The 23,204-nt window shown below is 46.3% G+C and overlaps 2 protein-coding genes across 10 annotated transcripts in view; both read left to right on the top strand.

The window, feature by feature from the left end:
• LOC124031958 (neural cell adhesion molecule L1-like protein) overlaps positions 1-23,204 on the top strand; it is a 364,252-nt gene that overhangs the window by 81,716 nt on the left and 259,332 nt on the right. The window lies entirely within an intron of this gene.
• Positions 8,574-23,204, top strand: part of LOC124031961 (contactin-4-like) — a 53,109-nt gene continuing 38,478 nt past the window's right edge. The window contains exons 1-4 of one of the 2 annotated variants that reach the window (XM_046343830.1): positions 8,574-8,772; positions 9,043-9,145; positions 10,671-10,855; positions 20,345-20,484. In XM_046343830.1, the coding sequence (XP_046199786.1) occupies positions 8,613-8,772; positions 9,043-9,145; positions 10,671-10,855; positions 20,345-20,484 (588 nt within the window). In that variant the 5' untranslated portion in view covers positions 8,574-8,612. The remainder of the gene's footprint in view (positions 8,773-9,042; positions 9,146-10,670; positions 10,856-20,344; positions 20,485-23,204) is intronic. The other variant, XM_046343829.1, reaches the window with a different exon arrangement.

Here is a 23,204-nt window from a genome sequence, read left to right as displayed (position 1 = left end):
CTAAACCCTAATACAAAAACACACCACAAAATAAACCCATGTCACACCCTGGCCTGACCAAATAAATAACGAAAACACAAAATACTAAGACCAAGGCGTGACAGAACAACACCCCCCCCCCCCCCCCCGCCCAGGTGCGGACTCCCGGCCGCACACCTATACCCATAGGGGAGGGTCCGGGTGGGCGTCTGTCCACGGTGGCGGCTCGGGACGTGGACCCCACTCCAACCAAGTCTTAGTCCCCCTTTGTCCCCCTTTGATTGGCGACCCTCGCCGCCGACCTAGGCCTAATAACCCTCACCAAGGACCCCATAGGACTGAGGGGCCTCTCGGGACTGAGGGGCCTCTCGGGACTGAGGTAGAAGCTCGGGACTGAGGTAGAAGCTCGGGACTGAGGTAGAAGCTCGGGACTGAGGTAGAAGCTCGGCACTGAGGTAGAAGCTCGGCACTGAGGTAGAAGCTCGGCACTGAGGTAGAAGCTCGGCACTGAGGGGAAGCTCGGCACTGAGGGGAAGCTCAGGCAGGTAGTTGGCTCCGGCAGAGTCTGGCTGACTGGCGGATCTGGAAGAGTCTGGCTGACTGGCAGATCTGGAAGAGTCTGGCAGATCTGGAAGAGTCTGGCTGACTGGCAGATCTGGAAGAGTCTGGCTGACTGGCAGATCTGGAAGAGTCTGGCAGATCTGGAAGAGTCTGGCTGACTGGCAGATCTGGAAGAGTCTGGCTGACTGGCAGATCTGGAAGAGTCTGGCTGACTGGCAGATCTGGAAGAGTATGGCAGATCTGGAAGAGTCTGGCTGACTGGCAGATCTGGAAGAGTCTGGCTGACTGGCAGATCTGGAAGAGTCTGGCTGACTGGCAGATCTGGAAGAGTCTGGCTGACTGGCAGATCTGGAAGATCATGGCTGACTGGCAGATCTGGAAGATCATGGCTGACTGGCAGATCTGGCTGCTCCATGCTGACTGGCAGATCTGGCTGCTCCATGCAGACTTACAGCTCTGGCTGCTCCATGCAGACTGACAGCTCTGGCTGCTCCATGCAGACTGACAGCTCTGGCAGCACTGAACAGGCGGGAGCCTCCGGCAGCGCAAGAGAGGAGGAAAGCTCTGGCTGCGCTAAACAGGCGGGAGACTCCGGCAGCGCAGGAGAAGAGGAAAGCTCTGGCTGCGCTAAATAGACGGGAGACTCCGACAGCGCAGGAGAAGAGGAAAGCTCTGGCTACGCTAAATAGGCGGGAGACTCCGGCAGCGCAGGAGAGGAGGAAAGCTCTGGCTGCGCTAAACAGGCGGGAGACTCCGGCAGTGCAGGAGAGGAGGACAGCGCTGACTGCGCTGAACAGGCGGGAGGCTCCGACAGCACTGGAGAAAGGCTTTGGCCGCGCTGAACAGGCGAGGCGCACTGAAGGCCTGGTGTGTGGTGCTGGAACTGGTGGTACTGGACCGAGGACACGCATAGGAAGCCTGGTGCGGGGAGCTGCCACCGGAGGACTGGTGTGTGAAGGTGGCACAGGATGGACCGGACCGTGAAGGTGTACTGGAGAGCCTGAGAGCAGGGCTGGCACAGGACGTGCAAGGCTAGGCAGGTACACAGGAGGCCTAGTGCGTTAGGCTGGCACAATTTTCACCAGCCGACTAACACGAATCCTCAGGACGAGTATGGAGCGCTGACCCAGGTGCCATCAAATCCCCGACATGCTCCGTCGGACGAAAATCGTACCTAAAGCACCAAGCTAGCAACTCCCTCATTACTCTCTCCTCCACTTTCCCCATTAACTCCTTCACAGTCTCTGCTTCGCTCACCTCTAACACCGGCTCTGGTTCTGGTCTCCTCCTTGGCTCCTCACGATAAACAGGGAGAGTTGGCTCAGGTCTGACTCCTGACTCTGCCACACTCTCCCTGAGCCACCCCCCAATAAATCTTTGGGGCTCTCTCGGGCTTTCTTCTGCGCCGCCGTGCTTGTCTCTCCAACTCCATTCTCCTGTAACCCTCTTCGCACTGCTCCAGCGAATCCCAGGCGGGCTCCGGCACTCTCCCTGGGTCGACCGCCCACCTGTCTATTTCCTCCCAAGTAGTGTAGTCCCGATATTGTTGCTCCTGCTGCCGCTGTTGCTTCTCCTCATACCAGCGCCTCCGCCTCCAGTTCTTCTTTGGGGCGGCGATATTCTCCAGGCTGATCCCAGGGTCCTTCTCCGAACAATTAATCCTCCCATGTCCGTTCCTCCTTTCGCTGCTTCTGCTGTCGCTGCCTGTTGACACGCCGCTTGGTCCGGGTGTGGTGGGTGATTCTGTAACTGCGTTCGTCTGTTGAAAGAGAGTCGGACCAAAATGCGGCGTGGTGGTTACTCATGTTCTTTAATAAAACATGAACGATACATGAAATAACTTAATATACCAAAACAACAAACGAAACGCGAAAACCTATACAGACTATTTTTTATATATTTTTTTATAAAAAATTATTTATTATCTTCATTCATACATACTCAAATAATGGTATTTTAATTAAACTAATTTAACTAAACATAAACCCCAAACAAAACCTCAGGGGAGCATTTTCCCTCCCCGTCACCCTACAAAATACCTTTCCCTATCTCCCCATCCCTAATCTATCCCCTTACAAATCTAAATGACACCCAGCCCTAAACCCCCCCTTCCACCTCTCCCGAGCAGCATGCTGCCCCCACTTCCTCTCCTCCCTCTTCATCCTCCCCCTCAAATCTCCTTCCACCCTCCTCACTATCCCTTCCACCCCCAATCTCTCCCTGTCCCCACCATGTTCTGCCTGGCTTCCCACAGCCCCCGTTCTGCCAGAGCAGAAACCTGTCCCTATCCGTCCCTCTCGCTCTCCCTACACCTCTCTCTAACCTGGCCCACGTCAATACAAAATCCCCCCTTACCAAACCTAACAACACCCGTGCCCTAGCCCATACTACTCCGGCAAAGGCACAGTCCCAAAAGACATGGTGCACAGTCTCCTCCCTGCCACAAGAGGATCTTGGGCAGGTGGGGGATTGCACCAAACTATACCGGTACATGATGGAACGTACCAGCAAGCACTTATGGAGGCTCAACCAATTCAGGTCCTTGAGCCTGTTGTCCAGACCCCGCGCCTGCACTCCCTCCCAGACCACTTCCGAGATGCCCACTACAGGCGCCGGACTCCCTGCCTTTCTGACCTCCTCGTACAGGTGCCTGTGATCTAAACCTACTCGGGCAACTTCAACCTCAGGGTGCGCACGCAGCCACTTGGCCGCATGACCAAAGTGCCACGGCAGCTTTTCCGCCCGAGGACCCGTGTTAGACCACACCATTACTCTTCTCGCCTGATACGAGACGAACACCCGCAGGAGGTAACCGGACGGGTGTATCACTGGATGAGCAAGCTCCGTTAACAAGAAAGAAACAAAAATTGTGTCCAGCTTGAGGTGGAAATGTGGTACCCCCCTACCTCCCTCCCCGATGGGACAGATCATGCGTGCCCTGGCGACCCACTCGCACCTGCCACTCCACATGAACTGAAACACAAGCCTCACTAGAGGCCTCCTCAGACAAGCCGGCAATGGGTAGATGTACGCCAAATACAAAAGAGACGGCAACACATCCACCTTTAGGACCAGGACTTTGCACATAAAAGACAAATACCTAGCCTTCCACATTGCTAGCTTCCTCTGTACCAACAAATTATTATTATTATGTATCACATCCGACCGTGATTGGGAGTCCCATAGGGAAGCGTACTATTGGCCCAGTGTTTCTCTCCCTCTAAAAACAGAAATAAATGTTTTGGCCTTTACAAATATAATTTTGGCCTTTACTCTGATTACAGTCGATCACCTTTTGTTTTTTATTTATTTTGTTTTTACAAAATAACCTCCAAAATATTGTTATATAATATCAAGTTGATGGCACAGTCATATAGCCCGGCACCTACATAAAGCTGAGTGACTCACTCATTCATGGCTTTGGAACAAAATAAATAAGTACCAACATTCTTTCTGATAATCTTTAATAAAGAAATCCTTTGGTTATCCTGACCTGGACATCATGTACAGTATTATAATAGCCCATCATTGGGGCTATTAGCAGGACAATATACCTTTACCAACACCTCTCTGTATTTTGATACTTTGTGTAAGGGGCCTCCCGAGTGGCGCAATACAAAATGCATTGCTACAGATGCAGGTTCAATACCTGTTCCGGCCGCCACCCGGAGACCCTTGAGGCGGCTTTTGATTTTAATTTAGAATCCTCCAATCCCCAATATGTAATTATTGGCGGAGAGTCACGTCATATTTTCCAATATACTGTAGGCCTACCGTAGGCGACATGAGTCTCACTAGTGTTGAGTAATGTGCTATTAAAAGTGGTGTAGGTCTTATTTATTTAAAGAGCATATTGAAGTTAGAAGCAATAGGATTTGAAGCAATAGTCTACTATTTTAGCACCGTTTCACCCTGCTCTGAGACAAGCATGTGGACTGGTCTTGATAAATCAATGAGTTTTTTATTTTGAGTGAATTTCTGCTTGGGTATTGGTTAGACTACAATTATACATTCAGGGTGTCAATGTTATGCTCTTAGTGTAACCATTATTTAACTAGGCAAGTCAGTTAAGAACAAATTCTTATTTACAAGGACGGCCTACACCTTACTCCCCATCAGGGAATTCAACCCCAGTCTCTCACATGACACAGGGATTCTTTAGCTAAATAACCAAGTACTGTAGCCTACTCCCGACTGTCACATTGTACAAGCGCAATATTTTCTGTTCCATCCTAACGGAACCCCAATGGGTTTTTCATTTTTCTTGGAATAGAAACATAATATACCATAATATTAATCAAATTAATTAAGCAAAATTTCTTAAAATCAGTCACATATACTATGTTCTCACAAAAAAGGTTTTAAACTCTCTAGTACAGCCACTATTGAAGGCTATCAAATGCTTCTCAAAGATGGTAGTCAAACTAGCACTAACTAGCATTAATGGTACCAGTGGTTTACACTTAAATGACGAACACTGTAGATTGGAATTGTTTGTTAAACATCACAGCATATTTGAAAGATGTATGGTGCATAGAAATCCGAAGAGATATGTAGGAGGGGCTGAGGGTTGGGATGTGGAATTAGAGACAATTGGGAGTGGAGGTGCTGGGCGGGGGATAGAATGAAGGTCAAAGATAAAAGTATAAAAAATAAAGTAAAAATAAAACAACAAAAAATAAGTTTGAATGACATTGAGGGGCAGTGTTGTTTTTACAGCTAATGCCTGTTTGCTTGAGGCTGATGCCTTAAACAAAAGTAGGGTGTGTGGTTGGTCGGTCGGTCAGGGTAGATTGGTAGGTATGTAATGTGAACGTCTAGCAACCGAAAGATTGCGAGTTTGAATCTCATCATGGTCAATTTGAGCTAATTAGCAACTTTTCAACTACTTACTACTTATGAGCTACTTTGGAACTAGTTAGCATGTTAGCTAAAACTCCCCTTAACCTTAACCCTTCTTATTGCTAACCTTAACCCTTTTAGCTAAACGTTTTTGTAACCCTAACCTTAAGCCTTTAATCTAACTCATAAACGTTACCCTAACCTTAACCCCTAACACCTAGCCTAGCTAACGTTACAAATTCTAGCTAGGTTACTAGATGGCTAACGTATCATAAGTTTCGCAAATACGTAACATAGTATGTTTTGAAAATTTGTAACATATTCTATGTTTTTCAAATTTGTCAAATATAATACGAATTGTAATTCATAACATATCATACGAAATGGGTGATGGACATCCACAAATTAATACATACTCCATTTATGTTACATTTCATATGTTGTCTTGGATTTACATAGTGAATAATACGAAATGCTGATATGAAACGTAACATATCATACTATGAGAACAGGTTGTGGCCAAAGGCTGTGCAACCAAGTACAAGCAGTACCTGCAGTTTTATATTTATCCACCCTCTAACCATTTAGAAAATTGAAGCTGCTTTTCATAATATATCAGCTAAATGGAACCACAAAGGAAAACCTGTCAATCCATGTCAGTCAACGGCACATTATTGACCAACCACAGAAGTTCTGGAGTGACTCAGCATACTGCTCCTGCTTCCTGTTTCCGGGATCATTACTCAACTTTAAACAGTCAATTAGTAACCTTTTTGTTCCTCTTATTCCTGTTTGTCACCCCCTCGCATGTTTGGATGATGTTGTTTCAAAAACAAACATAAAAAATGCATAGACTTGTCAGGATGAACACTGAATGTATTATTAATAGGTGAAGAAGATCTTTCGCCTGTGTCTCCGCAGCAGATGTACATGTATCAAACCAATACGTTTTTGATGCTTCAAGTCATGTATACCAAGGTGATGCTCAAAAGGGGCACCTATACTACAAATGTGTATTTATCTATTCCCACAAGCAGTGTAATATGTACCTACAGTAGCTACATATCTACATTAAATGCGTAGGCCTACTGTAATAGTATTGGGATGCAATCATAAGCATTGCATAAAACGTTTATAAATACTAATGAGCTTATGTCAACAATTGTAGGTACAGAATACATGGTGTGTAATATAAACAATGCAATTGTTTATTGATGAATGTCAATGCAATAATTACATACTTTAACTTTGGCCATACCTACATACCACTCTCAGAATAATAGTCAAGCAATCCCTACAATGGAACTCATCCCTGTACATCACAGGAGGCTGCTGAGGGGAGGATGGCTCATAATAATGTCTGGAATGGAGCAAATGTAATAGCATTAAACACATGGAAACGATGTGTTTGATGTATTTGATACCCTCCGCTCATTACTTTAATGAGAGCACAACTCATTTCACAATTATTCCCAATACTACACTGCAGAGTCCTCTATTAAACAGGCTTTACCAACAGGAATGATTGCTTTTGGGACAGGGAAACAACTTGGTCCAGAGCAAACTATCCTGAGGGGTATACTATGATGCTAGCTACATCTACACAGGACTCAAAAGCATGCGGAACTGCAGCCCTTCAGGACCTCCTATGAAGAACATTGACTCAGTGGAGAATCCTCAGAGGAAGGCGAGGACCATACTACTCAGTGAATTTCATACAAATAAAAATAGTGAAACATTAATAAAGTTATCCTTTTTAGATAAAACTGTACTAAAAATATTCTCATGTCACCAAATAACTGATTAAAACACAATGTTTTGTAATGACAACAGCACTCTGTAGGGAAGCACCATGGTGTAGCCAGAGGACAGCTATTTTCTGTACTCCTTTGGGTACAGTGACTTCAATGCAAAACCTAGGAAGCTCATGGTTCTCACGGTATAACTGCTAAATGGATTTCTGTACTACCACTGTGTGATTGTACACATGGATTGGGGTTTACTAAGGCATTAGTTTTATTAGCTATGTTGACTATGATGTTAGCTAATATGGTGACAACATTGTAAGCTGTGTGTAACGGTTATGGTATGAAGGTTTGGCTTGGAGAGGTTTTTTCGCCTGGTCACAGACAGCTGTCGTGTTGTGCACTGAAGTCCTCAAGCGAAGGGAAACTGTGAGAAAAGGAGAGCGCGTAGATGTGAGGATGCTGTCTGTATGGCTGCTATGAAAGTGAATTGTGTGTGCGGATGATCAGGGGTGTATTCATTCCGCCAATTCTGTTGCAAAACCTTTCTTAAACAGAAGCAAAAGAAATTAAACAGGGATGGATCTACCCAAATTTGTTTTGCCACAGTTTGGACAAATGATTACACCGTAGATCAGCTTGATGCACGCAAGAGTGTTCAAAGCATTATTGAATATGTAATTGTCTGTCACCTTGATTACTCCAATGTGTTTCTCTACCTGTGCACCTACATTATAAACTTTCATTTATAGGCTAGGTTGTAGCATCCACATGATGGGTATAGGGAAATTCAAATAGCTATTGATGTTACTGTACATTGAGCTGGGTGAGTGCAATATGAATGACAGCCAGTCATCCAAAATGCTGTAATAGAAATAAGGCCATGTTCATAAAAATAAAAAAAACGTCCTCCCTAATCTTAAACGGCAATGGCTGCCACTGGTTTAGCTGTAATGGGAAGTTTGTATCCTGTATACAGTATGACTATGATATGTGGTTGTTTCACCTAGCTATCTTAAGATGAATGCACTTACTGTAATTCTCTCTGGATAAGAGCATCTGCTAAATGACTAAAATGTCAAATGTAAATGTTTTACATACAGATCTCATATTACTCTATTGAGTTATTATTTAAATGTGTTATTTAATATTTATGTCACAAATGTATAATTTGTAAATGTCTTTATACATTTTTTATCTGTGGTACATTTGACTCTGCAAAACCTAGCAGTACTACTTATATATCTGAGTGAGGCAGATGTATAGCATTTTGCAGCAAAAAAAATCCTCAAGTGATTGATTTTAAACAAATTCAACACCATGCCATGATAGTGACAAAATCCAGAAAACAATAGCTAATTTATCAAAGTATCTGAAAATGGTTACATAGCGTTTTGGAATGAAACTCTTCATATATTTATACTCCCCCTTCTTTCCACAGAGCTCACCTTCACCTGGATCTTTAATGAGTACCCATCCTTTGTGATGCAAGACACTCGTCGCTTTGTATCTCAAAAGACGGGTAACCTGTACATTGCCATGGTGGAGCCATCAGACGTGGGCAATTACACCTGTGTGGTGACCAACACAGTCACCAAAAGTAGCATTCAAGGCCCCCCCACCCCTTTAGTGCTACGTGTTGATGGTAGGGTTCTCAAAGTGTACCACTGGTGAACATTACACATGCTGTATCATCAAACGATTTCCAAACAGTAACATCATACTTTTTCTTTTTACATTACTGTGTTCTTCAGTGAAGAGGTTTGTAAATAAATAACATAAGCGAACAAACCGCAAACAAACAAACACACTATTCAATATTGTAGCTCACCCACCTGAACTGGAATGCCTATTTTTTTAATGATTTGTTAATTAAATGTGTATGTATGTTACCTGTTTATTACTACTCCTTTAGGTGTAATGGGTGAATATGAGCCAAAGATTGAAATCCAGCTTCCCGACGTCATACCTGTGGCCAAGAGTTCCACTGTCAAACTGGAGTGTTTTGCACTGGGAAAGTAGGTCCTAATCTGTATCACACTAGAATAACAGAGTTAAGATCATAATGTAAACTCACTCCACAGTAGGGCTGAGTCGATTAACTGAAAATTACAGACTTCCTCTTATCAAAACAATTTAGCTTACATTGGTTATTCTCACTGATTAGGCTACACGGTGTTTCTGCAAATGTTTTGTTTTCTGAACAGTAGTGTTCATTAACCTTTTTGACATAGCCTACCAAAAGACCAGAAGGTGTATGCTAGCAATTGTGGCTTGATGCCCTATTACTGGTTAGCTTGCAAAGTAAAGAGTTTATATTCTTGATCGGTAGACCATTTTTGGAGCTGCATATTTATTATTGGAAATCCTCTCTCTACAATTTGACGATTGCGCTGCATACTGTTCAGCACTCCGCTACCTCACTTGACAGTTTTTCAAGTCATCAGTCTCAAGTTGAGTCTTGAGGCTCCAAGTCAAGTCTTAAGTTCTTTTCTTTTCTATCAAGATGAGTCTCAAGTCAACAAATTTGCGACTTGAGTAGTCTATGTTATGTGGCTCGAGTCCACACCTCTGCCTACCAATGAGGCATTTTTGTAGGAAATTACATTTACCGTTAGATCAATTACATGGCTATCTAGCAAGAATATCATATTTAGAGTTAGCAATTTAGCTAATGTGTTTTTAGTTCCCACTTAGGTGGTGAATTATATAACATATAGGCTATAGGCCATAGGTTATAGAAGATCTAGTCAAATTCATCTCTAAATAGCCCAAATGAAATCTGATTATTCTGAATACTATTTTGGAATGTTGCACATAAAAATATCGATCATGGATTCCCTGAACATGTTAGATGAAATAGCTAACTTCTTGCCTTACTTCTTAATGACACTGGAAAAGGTTAGTCTAGAGCACTGCCACTAATGAAAAGTAACTGTGCATTAAAAAAAACACATTTATTTTATTGAACTAAATGGGCCAATTTATCATGATATTACTTTTTGTCCATATCTCCCTGCTCTATTCCAAAGCTTTAAATGTCTCCACTTGTGCTGCGGAATTGCTAGGTTTTTGTTGGCACAACTTGCTAGTATGTTGTCAAGTGGGCAGTTGTGAGTGGAGGTCACTGGTTTCAGCCATTGTACGGACAGTGTACCCAGATGGGGAGGAAGCTATACTGCTAAGCAGACATGCTGTGCTCCATCACACTAGTCACAAAACAAAATCAACCAGATGTTAAGACTTGGGCACACTGTGTGATATGATTTATAGAGCAGTGTTTATTTAATTAACAAGACAGCATTGGACAGGGAAGAGTTCATTGCTGGCTGCTTTCTCCTCTCAAAGACCGGCCCTTTCTTCCTCAATTTTGCTGTAATATCATCAAATCACATTCCAAATGATCCTTCCAGCCAATGAACTATTTTAAGTCCCAACGCCGATTGGCCGGTTAAATAAACACATGTACAAAAACGGATACATTCACTTGAAAAGGGCTATTCAGGTTTTTACACCGTATTCTCTATTATTGTGTGTAACTAGCCCAGTTCCAACCATTAGCTGGAGAAGAGTGGATGGGGTAGCAGTTGGACGAAAGGTGGACGTGAACAAGGCCAGCGGAGTGCTCGAGATCCCCTACTTCCAGCAGGAAGATGCAGGCCTGTACGAATGTGTTGCTGAAAACTCCAAAGGGAGGAACTCGGTTAAAGGAAAGCTCTCTTTCTATGGTGGGTAAGAGTTACTCTGGGTTTTGTGTAGAGTTATGAAGAAAATAAACTGGGGGGAAAAAACTATGGAGTCATATTACACAACTTAGTTTCCCTTCTCTTTCAGAAACCATCTTTTCATAATAGGTATTTTTATGAAAATTCTGATGCAGCAAGGTTGAGTTCCCACTTTCTCAGAGATTTGTAAAATATTAGACTCCGATCCTCTTACCTCCTACTGTTGTAGATCATGAGGTAGCAAATAGCATCCACAGTGTGATGCTGCACAATTGTTCCAGTCATATTACAGTACATATCTGTAAAGAATTCACTGAAAAAGTAATTAATTATCAGTGTTATGTAAAATAGCTTGATTTAAAAAGTTTGCAAATAGTTTTTGGTAAAATGTCTTCCCCTATTATATTTGTTGTGAATCTGTAGCGGGCATGAGTAAGTCATGATCACATGATTAGGTAGCCCCGCCTGCAAACTTCAAAACCAGTGTCTGCCCTTGGCCTGAGAGGGAATTTCCTCTTGGTCTAATGGTCTAATATGTTGGTTGCTTCTGTGGGAGACCTGGGTGCATATCCTGCATGTTACAAATGTTCAACACGTTTTTTCTTTACTGGCTGTATAACTGCATCATATAGTGGAATGGGGTTGTAAATTAAGGTTTTATCATATTTCATTCTTGACAAGTTGTGCCAGAGGCTAAACAGAGGCTGTAGTGAGTCCTTAGAGATTTATGTATCCCTTCAGGGCCAGGTGATTTTTCAGTACTCAGACTGGACTTATGGCCCATTTACTGAGAAAGCTTTTAATGGCCACTCTGAAGGTTTTACAGTATTTCTGCCTATTATTTTATTGTTTATGCATTAGTGGAGGATCCCCACAAGGCTTTACAGAGGGGTGGGCTATAAAATCATGAATTACCAATTTGTATTCAAAAGGAGATGTCTTTAATATGATAATACATTTTCCAGTACTCGTGGGTAGATAGAAACATGTTGTACTTTGACAAAAACCTGACTTGGTCTTGATACTTTCTCTGTCTCTGAGTGGTGCATTGTGGAGGCTTGTTTGTCCTTGTAAGCTTTTAGTCTGTTTTTTTTCTCCCAGCTACACTGACTGGCCTCTTGCCAGGTGATAAAAATCTCCTTTTGAACTCCCATAGACAGGAGCTTGTGGGGCATCCATCAGCTGTATAGAGGAATAAGATAATCAATATGGGGGATCTGGACTTGAAGCACAACATCCTCTGCTGCTGGCACAGGAACAATATGGGGCCCTCTCTTTCAATTTCGCTCTTAATTGCCCTTCAAAGTTCCATTAAGTGTATTAAATAAGATCCTGTTTCACAGGTTGGATGACATATGAATAGGCCTGCTTGTGGATATAATTGACTTAAAGTACCCTCACAGTTGTGTCTCCTTTCCATTACCTACTCTTTGGTGGTCTCATTTGTTATTCTTGGAGGTTGTCATTTTGTATTTTCGTCATACAGTAATTCATTTTCAATTCACCAATGGTTGGGACTTGGATTCTTCCCAGTACATTCATCATACCGTAGACTTTTGTAAAATAAATTCAGTTGAGGAAAGGTTGTTTTTAAATAATGGAATTAAAGCCCTATTTCTTTCAAAAAGCTGCAAAACAGTTCTTCATCCTTATAGGGTTGTCAAGAAATATTCACTTTGAACTATGAATTCAGCAAACCTATGTTAGAGGAGATAAGAAATACAAAGATAAATCATCAACATAAAACACCCCAAGTCCTTCTTGGCAACTAAGTCCAGATCTAAGTGATTGATTGAGTGCAATTGAAAGTTTTTGGACATATCTCTGAAGAGTATAGTCTCCTCCAGAGAAGTGCTTCAAAAGGTCTCACTACAATAAGCATGTTGGACAGGTGTAAAAGTGTTGGAGGTATTCCTTATGCACATGACATTTTCATTTACATTTTGGTAATTTAGCAAATGCTCTTATCCAGAGTGACTTACAGTCAGTGCAATCAACTAAGGTAGGTAAGACAACCACAGGGATTGCGAGTAAAAACGTTCTTCTATAAAACTTCTACAGTGTCAGCCAAGTCAGTGCTAGTAAGAAAATACAAATGCAAGTGTTAGTGCAAGAAAGATGAGTACAATATGACAGCTATCATGATTCCACACAATATACTGTATATCAATCACTCAGGAGTATGTACAGAACAGTCTTCCAATAATAGATTAAACTTAGTAGCTCATACAAATTTAACCCGTGTAGACATGGTACAGTACTCTTGTCGATGTTTCTCAGGTTTATCACAGATTACCAACAGTATGTTAGCTACTAAATAACACAACAGAAACTTAGTTTACAAACTTGCTTGCATGCACACACAAACGCACAAAAACACACACCGAATAGGTGTCCTTGACCCCTTGGCCAGCATACAGTATTTATGTGTTAACTCAAAGGCCATGAGTCTGCCCCTATCCTTGTGGAAGATACAACCTGGTCTCAGGGCTTTGTATGATTTGGTACGTATGATTTATTCTCTTCATTTAGTATGATATGTTACGTTACGTTAGGTCACATTATGAATGGAATAGCAGTCATACAATATCATATGATTTAAATAACGTATAGTATCATATGTCTTTTCCGGTCGTAAAATAGCATATGAATTGTATGAAGTAACACATTACTTTTTGGAGGACATATGGTATTATACATATTTCTCTGAGACAAAGTTGCTTGTTGCATCATAACAACAAAGGACAATTACAAAGGACTTTTACAGGGAGAATTTATGGTAAGGTGAAATAAGGATCATTTACATTAACCATTTAGGAAACTAAAACGAAAAAGTTTAGAAAAATGTACTTGAAAGGTTAGGAGAATTAAGTTAAGGTTAGGAAAAGAGTTTGGGGAAGGGTTAGCTAAAATGCTGCAGTTGTCACTGACATGACTCAAACACACAACCTTTGAATTGCTAGACGGTTGCGGTGTAGGCCTAACCATCCTCCCCGACAAACCTCACTACTTACAGTACATTTATGTCTAAAGTATCTAAAGTCTAGAGACCATTAGTACATATCATATGTCTTGGAGGTGCACAACAATATGTATAGTATTGTAATGACCTGACTAGATCATAAATGAACAATTGTCCAGACAGAGGCTTGAGTTTGCGAATTGACGGTTTATTAAACCAACTTTACACAGGCTACTGTTTGGCCGTAGCACACGCCAAATAGATGACAGATAACCCACAAGCCAATCGTGACCTTCTCTTGTGAAGACCAGACATAAGAGAGAGAGAACAAAGGCTGAACCTGGTCTTAACTTCCAATGCTCCACCCCCCTGCCCAACCCCCCTCCACGCCACTCCGCCAACCACCAGGATGCCCGGCATCAGAACATTACAGGCATTCCCGTGATTGGCAGATAGCAGATTGATTGACATGTCGGACCCCGCGAACACCGGGTACTGGTCAGTACAACACAACCACCTCCTAGCCTAACACATAACACACAGCTGTCTGTGCGGGTCGCTACACAGCCCCCCCACCACAAAGTCCCTCGTCCCCGAGGGAACAAACAAAGTCTCTGAAGCGACCCGGAGGTCTCCTTTGCCTGCGTGGCCGTGATGGTCGCAGAGTGCCCCTCTGGGAACCAGGGGATGAAGGCAGGGATATGGGGGACAAGGAAGCGGGAACGGGTAATACAGTCCGTGGCTCTGGGGAACCACGCGGTGACACAGGGGGGGAGACCGGGGGAGTGGGCTGTCTGGAGCCTTGTCTGCGGCACCTGAGGGTGGGTGCCTGGAGAATGTCATGGCCAGAGAGGGGAATTTTGGGGGTTCCTGGGGTTTGGGGAGAAGAAGCCCCTCTGTATGGGGCTAACCTGTCCCGGTGCAGTGCCACCTTTCTCCCCCTGGGAGGAAGCTGCACCCAGTACACAACCTCCCCTACCCTCTCCAGGACACTGCAGGGTCCCACCCAGTGACTGTCCAACTTGGGGCATCTGCCTTTTTTCCTTAGGGGGCTGTAGACCCAGACCAGCTCCCCAGCCACAAAGTGCCTTCCCCGGGTGTGCACGTCATAGTTCCTTTTCTGCCTCACACCTGCATTCACCAGCTACTCTCTGGCGAAGGTGTGAGCTGTCTCCAGGGGGTCCTGGAGTCTCCGGGCATACTCCGGCCCCGGAGGAACATGAGGGCTATCCAGGGGCCGACCAAACGCCATCTCCGCAGGGGTGCGGATCTCTCTCCCCATCATGAGGAGGGCAGGCGTGCAGGAGGTGGAGTCTTGGACAGCGGAGCGGCATGCCATGAGGACCATAGGCAGGTGCTTGTCCCAGTCACGCTGGTGTTTGGAAGAGACGATGGCCAGCTGCTGTCCAAGCGTTTTGTTGAAGCGCTCCACAAGGCCATCACTTTGAGGATGGAGAGGAGTAGTGCGGGTCTTGTGCATACCCAGCCTCTCACACATGGTGGCGAACACACGGGACTCAAAGTTTCTGCCTTGGTCGCTGTGGATGGACTCTGCAGCTCCAAACCTGCTGAACATCCCCGCTGTCAGGGCGTCGACGATGGTCTCTGCCTCCTGGTCAGGCAGAGCATAGGCCTCGGGCCATTTTGTGAAATAGTCCATGGCCGTGAGCACCCAGCGGTTTCCACTGTCTGTGGTGGGGAACGGCCCAACTACATCCACTCCCACCCTCTCCATGGGAGCCACCACTGGGAACTGTTGGAGCTGAGCATGAGAGCGGCCTGGGGGGCCCTTTCTCGCTGTGCAGTTGTCACAGCGGCGACAAAAGTCCTCCACATCCCTCTTGTGCTGCCCCCAGTAGAAGCCCTGACGGAGACGGCACAGTGTTTTTGTGACCCCAAAGTGTCCAGTCCCCACCCCCCCCATGAGTACTCTGGAGCACAGCCTCCCGCAATGCTTTTGGGACCACCACCTGCCACCTCTCCTCTCCCGTAGCTGACTCCTTCCATGCCCGCTGTAGCACGCCCTTAGCCAGCCGCAGTCTCTCAAACTTCGACCACAACCCTTTGGTCGCGAGTGAGAGCGCTGTCACCTCTTCCCATGGTGGCCTCACCTGCGCCTCTACCCACTGTAGCACTGGCTGTAGGTCTGTGTCCCGTCCCTGCTGCTGCCGCCATTCAGCCACGTCGACAGTCTGCAGCTCACAGCAGACAGGCCCGCTCGCCCGACACACTGTGGCACAGACACCCTCCTCTGCCCGCAGCTCTCTCTCCCGTCCCTCTCTCCGTTCACAGTGGCGGCAGCCGTCTGCAATACAGGGCCGACGGGACATGGCGTCGGCGTTGGAGTGGCGTGCCCCTGCCCTGTGCACCACCGTGAAGTCATACGGCTGAAGCTCCTCCAACCAGCGTGCCACCTGCCCCTCTGGCTCTCTGAAAGACATGAGCCACTGGAGAGCAGAGTGGTCAGTCCTTACAGTAAAGGGCAGACCACCCAGGTAGTACTTGAAGTGTTTGACGGAAGCCACAACAGCCAAGAGCTTTCCGCCGGGTGACACAGTAGCGGCGCTCATGTTTGTCAAATGTTTTGCTGAAGTACGCCACCACTCTCTCCCCCTCTGGCCCCACCTGGGCCAGCACCCCACCCATGCCCACATTACTCGCGTCTGTGTCCAGGATAAAGGGCAAGGTGAGGTCAGGGGGGGCGGGCACGGGGGCCTCGATCAGTGCACGTTTGAGGGTGTTGAACGCCTCCTCACACTCCACTGTCCAAGTGAAAGCCTTGTCCTTCGGCAGCAGGCGGTTCAGTGAAGCAGCAACGCTTGAGAAGCCCCGTACAAACCTCCTGTAGTACGAGGCCAGGCCCAGGAAGCTCTTCAGCTGACGCTGGTCGGTGGGGGTGGGCCAGTCTCTGACAGCCCCTACCTTGTCCTCCATGGTGCTGATCCCCTCCTTCCCCACTCGGTGGCCCAAGAAGGACACCTCTCTCCTCATGAAGTGGCACTTCTCGGGGTGGAGCTTCAGACCTGCGGCAGCCACCCTCTCCAGCACACGCCGTAGCGCCCCCAGGGCTGACTGGAAGGAGCTGCCATGGGCCAGGATGTCATCGAGGTATACCAGACACTGCTGTCGGGGGATGCCATCCAGCACCCTGTCCATCAAACGCTCAAAAGTAGCTGGAGCGCGTTGCACAGGCCAAAGCACAGGACCTTGAACTGCCAGTGTCCTCTGTTAGTGGAGAACGCAGTTTTGGCTCTGGCCTCTGGGGAGAGGGGCACCTGCCAGTAGCCACTGCGGAGGTCTAGTGAGGAGAACCAGGAGGACCCCCTAACCAGGTCCAGCGACTCATCGATACGTGGTATGGGGTATGAGTCCTTCCTGGTTACCTCATTCAGCCGCCTGTAGTCCGCACAGAACCTCAGCTTGCCCCCCTTCTTTGGAACCATGACGACTGGCGCCGCCAAGGGGCTGTCTGAGGGCTCAATGAAGTCTGCCCGCTGCATCTCCAACACAGCCTTGTCTGCCGCTTCCTGGCGTGCCAGCGGGATACGGCGGGGACGCATCTTGATGGGTCGAGCATCACCTGTGTCGATCTCATGCTGCACCAGATGAGTCTGACCCACCTCTTCCTCACTCAACGCAAAGCTGTCTCTGAATTCAAACAGCAACTGCCACAACTGTTCCTGCTGCTCAGGGTCAAGACCAACACAGTTCCTCCCCCATATCTCCCTCACTGCAGACAGTGTCCTCTCCTCTCCCATCTGGGGTAGCTGGGCTGGGGGGGTGCGGCCCGGGCTCACAGAAGGCTGTGTCATGGAGGTAGCTGGGGAATGTAACACACCGCCGTAGGTGACAGGGGGACTGGGGAAAAGTCACACACAGCTGTGGGGGAGGGGCGCAGCCATGAGTCTCTGCTGCTTTAACTGTTGGAGTAAAGGGTTTGTTGGGTTGAGTGAATGTGACATTAGGGAGGGCCATGGTGACTTCCGTCCCTCCCTGGAAGCTCAGTGTGCCCCTATTTAGGTCTAACTGGCAGCCTGTGCTCCTAAGAAAGTCCAACCCCAGGATACAAGGGTCCTGCACAGCCGCCACCCACACAGGATGACGCACAGTCCTGCCCCCTACTGTCAGAGTCATTATTCCCTTCCCTTTCATGGGTGCCAGCTCACCTGTGACTGTGCGGAGCTGCACAGTTGTAGGCTCACACTGAGTCCAACCTGGCACAATATCTGGCCTCACCAGGGTTACTGTGGACCCAGTGTCCACCAGGGCGGAGCAGGGCACCCCCTCCACAGTGACAGGGACATGACAAAAGTCCCCAACACAGGTCCGGTCCACCACAACAACAGGCTCCATCCGCTTGCCCTCGTCTGCTTCTGGGGGAAGTGGAGCCTTGCTTCCCCGTCTGTGCCGGTGGGCTCCTCCTGAAGATGATGGTGGTTGGGATAGAAAGCCAGGGGTCCGCACTACCCGGTCTATGCGGACCCCGAGCCGTTTCCCTGAGCTCTGGGGGACATGGGGCAATCTCGGCGCAGATGGCCTGGCTGGCCACAACCCCAGCAGACCCTGGGACCAGGGCGTGTGTTTCGTGCCACCTGTAGCGACACAGCACGAATGAGTTTTGTAATTTCGGCCACCCAAGCAGGCTTTTGGTGGGGGTGTCTCCCTGCACCCCCACCAAAGCCCCAGCTGAAGCCCCAGCCCACACCAGCTCCCTCTCCAAAGCCATCTCCAAGGCTGTCTGCAATGACTCAGGATGAGCCAGCTGGGTCTGTATGCGCAGCTCCGTAGGAGAGAGCGCCTGTATGAACTGGTCCCGTGCTAGCTCGCTCTGCACGGAGGGGGGCATGTGAGCATATGCCCGCCGAGAGAGGCTCTCAATGTCATTAGCTAGCACCCGTAGAGGCTCTCCAGGCTGCCTGCGTCTATTACTCAGTTCGGAGCGCAGTAGCCCGGGCTGTACACACTGTCCATAGCGCCTCCTCAGTGCTCCCACTAAAGCACTATAATCATGCCTGTCCTCGGGGCTAATCAATATCAAACAGGCCAGAGCTTCATCCGTGAGGCATAAAGCCAACTGCAGTGCCCTTTCTTCATTCGACCACCCCCTAAAATGAGCTAACAGTTCAAACTGAGCATGAAAAGCTTCCCAATCCGCCTTACCGGAATACTTCGGGGTCTTAACAGATACGGACGCAGCCGGGAACTGGGCGCCGCCATGTTTGTTTACATCCTGAGCCCCAGATTCCTCGTCACGCCGCGTCGACGTCACCACTTCGGTCCGCCCACCAGAATCCGCGCGAAATACAGTCGACGAAGCACTCATGCCCGCTTCAGCCGCCATCGCTCTAACGTCCTCCCTCAAGCGGCCTCTGCGCTCCGACGCCCTGGCGATCTCCTCAGACAGAACCCCCGACGTCCATTCACACGCACCTCCTTGGCCATAATCGTCCCCTACCTCCACCTTCACTTTCGGGTTACCTCGAAGCATTTTCAATCCCCGTTCTCACCTACGGTAGCTAGCCACATAAGTCAGCTAGCTAGCTGGCTAACTTGTATCAACGTTTTTACTTCTGACACCAATGTAATGACCTGACTAGATCATAAATGAACAATTGTCCAGACAGAGGCTTGAGTTTGCGAATTGACGGTTTATTAAACCAACTTTACACAGGCTACTGTTTGGACCGTAGCACACGCCAAATAGATGACAGATAACCCACAAGCCAATCGTGACCTTCTCTTGTGAAGCCCAGACGTAAGAGAGAGAGAACAAAGGCTGAACCTGGTCTTAACTTCCAATGCTCCACCCCCCTGCCCAACCCCCCTCCACGCCACTCCGCCAACCACCAGGATGCCCGGCATCAGAACATTCCAGGCATTCCCGTGATTGGCAGATAGCAGGTTGATTGACATGTCGGACCCCGCGAACACCGGGTACTGGTCAGTACAACACAACCACCTCCTAGCCTAACACATAACACACAGCTGTCTGTGCGGGTCGCTACAGTATGCTTCGTATGGCTTTGAGGCCAGGCTGGAAGATAAGGGAGTAGTAATTTATGTGACACAAGAACCACCATTTTAAATGCACCACCATTTCCCAGTAGATTTTCATTTCAAATTAGAAAAAGGGGGCATCCTATAGTGTCATTAATGCTGCTGCCTTAGACTCACATCCACTTCACTTAGCAGTAATTCACAATAATGTGTCGAGTCAATATGAACTAACCTAAGCCAATCACCAATCTGTAAGCTTTTCATTAAAAATTGTTGCGACAAGAGAGCTGTATATGGGCTCTGCTATAGAACCTCTTATTGCTGTTTTTGTTTTTTTGCTTCTTTTGGGGTCAGATTTGGGTTAATGGGAAGTTGATTAATGAATTGCTTGGTTAGTTGCTTTATTAATTAACTAATTGCCTGCTTGGTTGATTAATTGATTTATGTTCACAACTGTAACCCATTTTCAATATTAAACCACCATCCAGAATCCCGGCAATGTTAATTCATTGAGTATACTGTGGACCTTGCAGCTCCCCCTCACCTGATCGAGGAGCCTCGGGATGCTCAGAAGCCAATCGATGACACCCTGGTGTGGGAGTGCAAGGCTAGTGCCAAGCCGAAGTCCTCTTACCGATGGCTGAAAAACGGCGAGCCTCTGGACACAATGGAGGTGAGTGTTTTCCTGTGAGAGTTGGAGGGAAGCCAGTCTCACTACTTTAACAAAAATTGTTTTATTGCAGTACAGGTTTTTGTGATAAACTATCACTAGGTGATACTGCAATACCACAATGTGACCTAACTTTTTTTTTTTATGTTGAATTAGAATGTGAGCAGCAAGTTGCACCTATGGTGTGCATTATAGAGCATTTTGCATACCTCATAAGGCATTATAAATGTGCTTTTAATGCATTATGAAGAGGGTATTCATAAGGGGTGTTACCCAATTACTCAAATGACTAGAACGGACAAAGCCTGTCAGACTTATTAATTGTAATACTATAGTATAAGAACCTGGGACATGACCAATGTAAATCAAAGTGTTTACTCATACATAATGCAAAATGTTTCATCCAAATTCTTGACCATATTGTTGCTTTGTGAGAAAGGACATTGCTATTATAGTGAGCAATGACATGACTGGGTGGGTGGAAGAACAGAGCATAGTCGTTCTATTTGGAAGAACTTCTTAGCGTACAATTGAAAAAGGCCCACATGTCTGTGTAGCAGGGTGAGTTTGTTTTGCGAATGAGCCAAAGTGATGCAATTTTCTGCTTGCGTCAAACACTGAGCCCCGCAGTAATCTGTTTTTCAATCTCTCCTATCTGCTCTTTCGAGTTTTTAGCATTAAGCCACTTCTCCCCAGGGAAAGGAAACGAGAAGCCTTATCACACTGAGTAGATTTCACATTCATGCATTTGGCTTAGTTTGTTATTGTGATAAATCCCGTGAATCACACACGTATATTGTCAGTGTTGGAATGGAAATGTGTTAAACACTTTTACAAGTGAACAGGTGTCCATTCAGTTGATTTAAGAATCAAGTTACGTTGATGTTAAAGTAGACTTAGTTTGGTATCTCAAAGGTGGTCAGCAGTCTCAAATGTGCAATTGTTGGGTGCAATTGAGAGGGTCATTCGAAGGTCAAGTGTTGGTCACCACATATCCCGGACCACATAAAACCCTTGTTAGTATACCGGTGTACCTCAGCGTTTATTGACTTTCAAATCACATATTCTATTCCCAATATCGGTCGGCGGAGGAAAGGTAACACACTTTTCATACATGTGGCTGTGTTAATGAGCTGGGGTGTTACCATTTTCTAAATGCCACCGTCAACCGTGGCAGCATTTAATCAATTTCCCAAACTCAAAGGTCAGCGGTGTAGTGGGAGAGGAGAGGAAAGGGAAAAGGCTACACGGACACTCGTGATCTGCAAAACGATGTTTAATTTCAGAGTTAGTTCCAATTGGGTTAGGGTTAGGGTTAGGGTTAGGGTTAGGGTTAGGGTTTGGTTAGGGTTAAGGGTTTGGTTAGTGTTAAGGGTTTGGTTAGGGTTAAGGGTTTGGTTAGGGTTAAGGGTTTGGTTAGGGTTAAGGGTTTGGTTAGGGTTAAGGGTTTGGTTAGGGTTAAGGGTTTGGTTAGGGTTAGGGTTAGGGTTTGGTTAGGGTTAGGGTTAGGGTTTGGTTAGGGTTAAGGGTTTGGTTAGGGTTAAGGGTTTGGTTAGGGTTAAGGGTTTGGTTAGGGTTAAGGGTTTGGTTAGGGTTAAGGTTAAGGTTAGGGTTAGGGTTAAGGGTTTGGTTAGGGTTAGGGTTAGGGTTTGGTTAGGGTTAAGGTTAAGGTTAGGGTTAAGGGTTTGGTTAGGGTTAGGGTTAAGGGTTTGGTTAGGGTTAAGGGTTTGGTTAGGGTTAAGGGTTTGGTTAGGGTTAAGGTTAAGGTTAAGGTTAGGGTTAAGGGTTTGGTTAGGGTTAGGGTTAAGGGTTTGGTTAGGGTTAAGGGTTTGGTTAGGGTTAAGGGTTTGGTTAGGGTTAAGGGTTTGGTTAGGGTTAAGGGTTTGGTTAGGGTTAAGGGTTTGGTTAGGGTTAAGGTTAGGGTTAAGGGTTTGGTTAGGGTTAAGGGTTTGGTTAAGGTTAGGGTTAGGGTTAAGGGTTTGGTTAAGGTTAGGGTTAAGGGTTTGGTTAAGGTTAGGGTTACGGGTTTGGTTAAGGTTAGGGTTAAGGGTATGGTTGAGGTTTTGGTTAAGGTTTTGGTTAAGGTTTTGGTTAAGGTTTTGGTTAAGGTTAGGGTTAAGGTTTTGGTTAAGGGTTTGGTTAAGGTTAGGGTTAAGGGTTTGGTTAAGGTTGGGGTTAAGGGTTTGGTTAAGGTTGGGGTTAAGGGTTTGGTTAAGGTTGGGGTTAAGGGTTTGGTTAAGGTTGGGGTTAAGGGTTTGGTTAAGGTTGGGGTTAAGGGTTTGGTTAAGGTTGGGGTTAAGGGTTTGGTTAAGGTTGGGGTTAAGGGTTAGGTTACGGTTAAGGTTAGGGTTAAGGTAAGGCTCAGTTTCAGAATTTGGTTGGTCATTTTACAGGTCAGGAGTGTCCTTATAGCCTCTTCTGGAGGAAAGGAAGGGGAAAGGTACCATTTGTTATTCCTCATTACAATGGATCTGTCCAGCCCAGGCTTTTTGCTCCGACTACAAGGGAAGTAGGGAAGTAGATGGCGTTGAGTAGGGCTGTAACTTAAAATGTCACCTCGTGAAACGCGGACCTTCTCATACCCATATTTCCCCACTCAACAGCTAGCCCTGGTCAAATTAATGAGTGAATCTCGAGGTCTTCCGATTTTTACAAATGCCCTCTAAAGTCACAAACATGACTTTGGAATCATTGCTGTTTTTTGTCTGCTCACCTAGCAGTGT

The sequence above is a fragment of the Oncorhynchus gorbuscha genome, linkage group LG03 (genome assembly GCF_021184085.1).
Source record: "Oncorhynchus gorbuscha isolate QuinsamMale2020 ecotype Even-year linkage group LG03, OgorEven_v1.0, whole genome shotgun sequence".
In the NCBI taxonomy this organism is placed as follows: domain Eukaryota; kingdom Metazoa; phylum Chordata; class Actinopteri; order Salmoniformes; family Salmonidae; genus Oncorhynchus; species Oncorhynchus gorbuscha.
The sequence above is the reverse complement of the archived record's forward strand: the minus strand, read 5'-3'. Positions and strand labels throughout refer to the sequence as shown.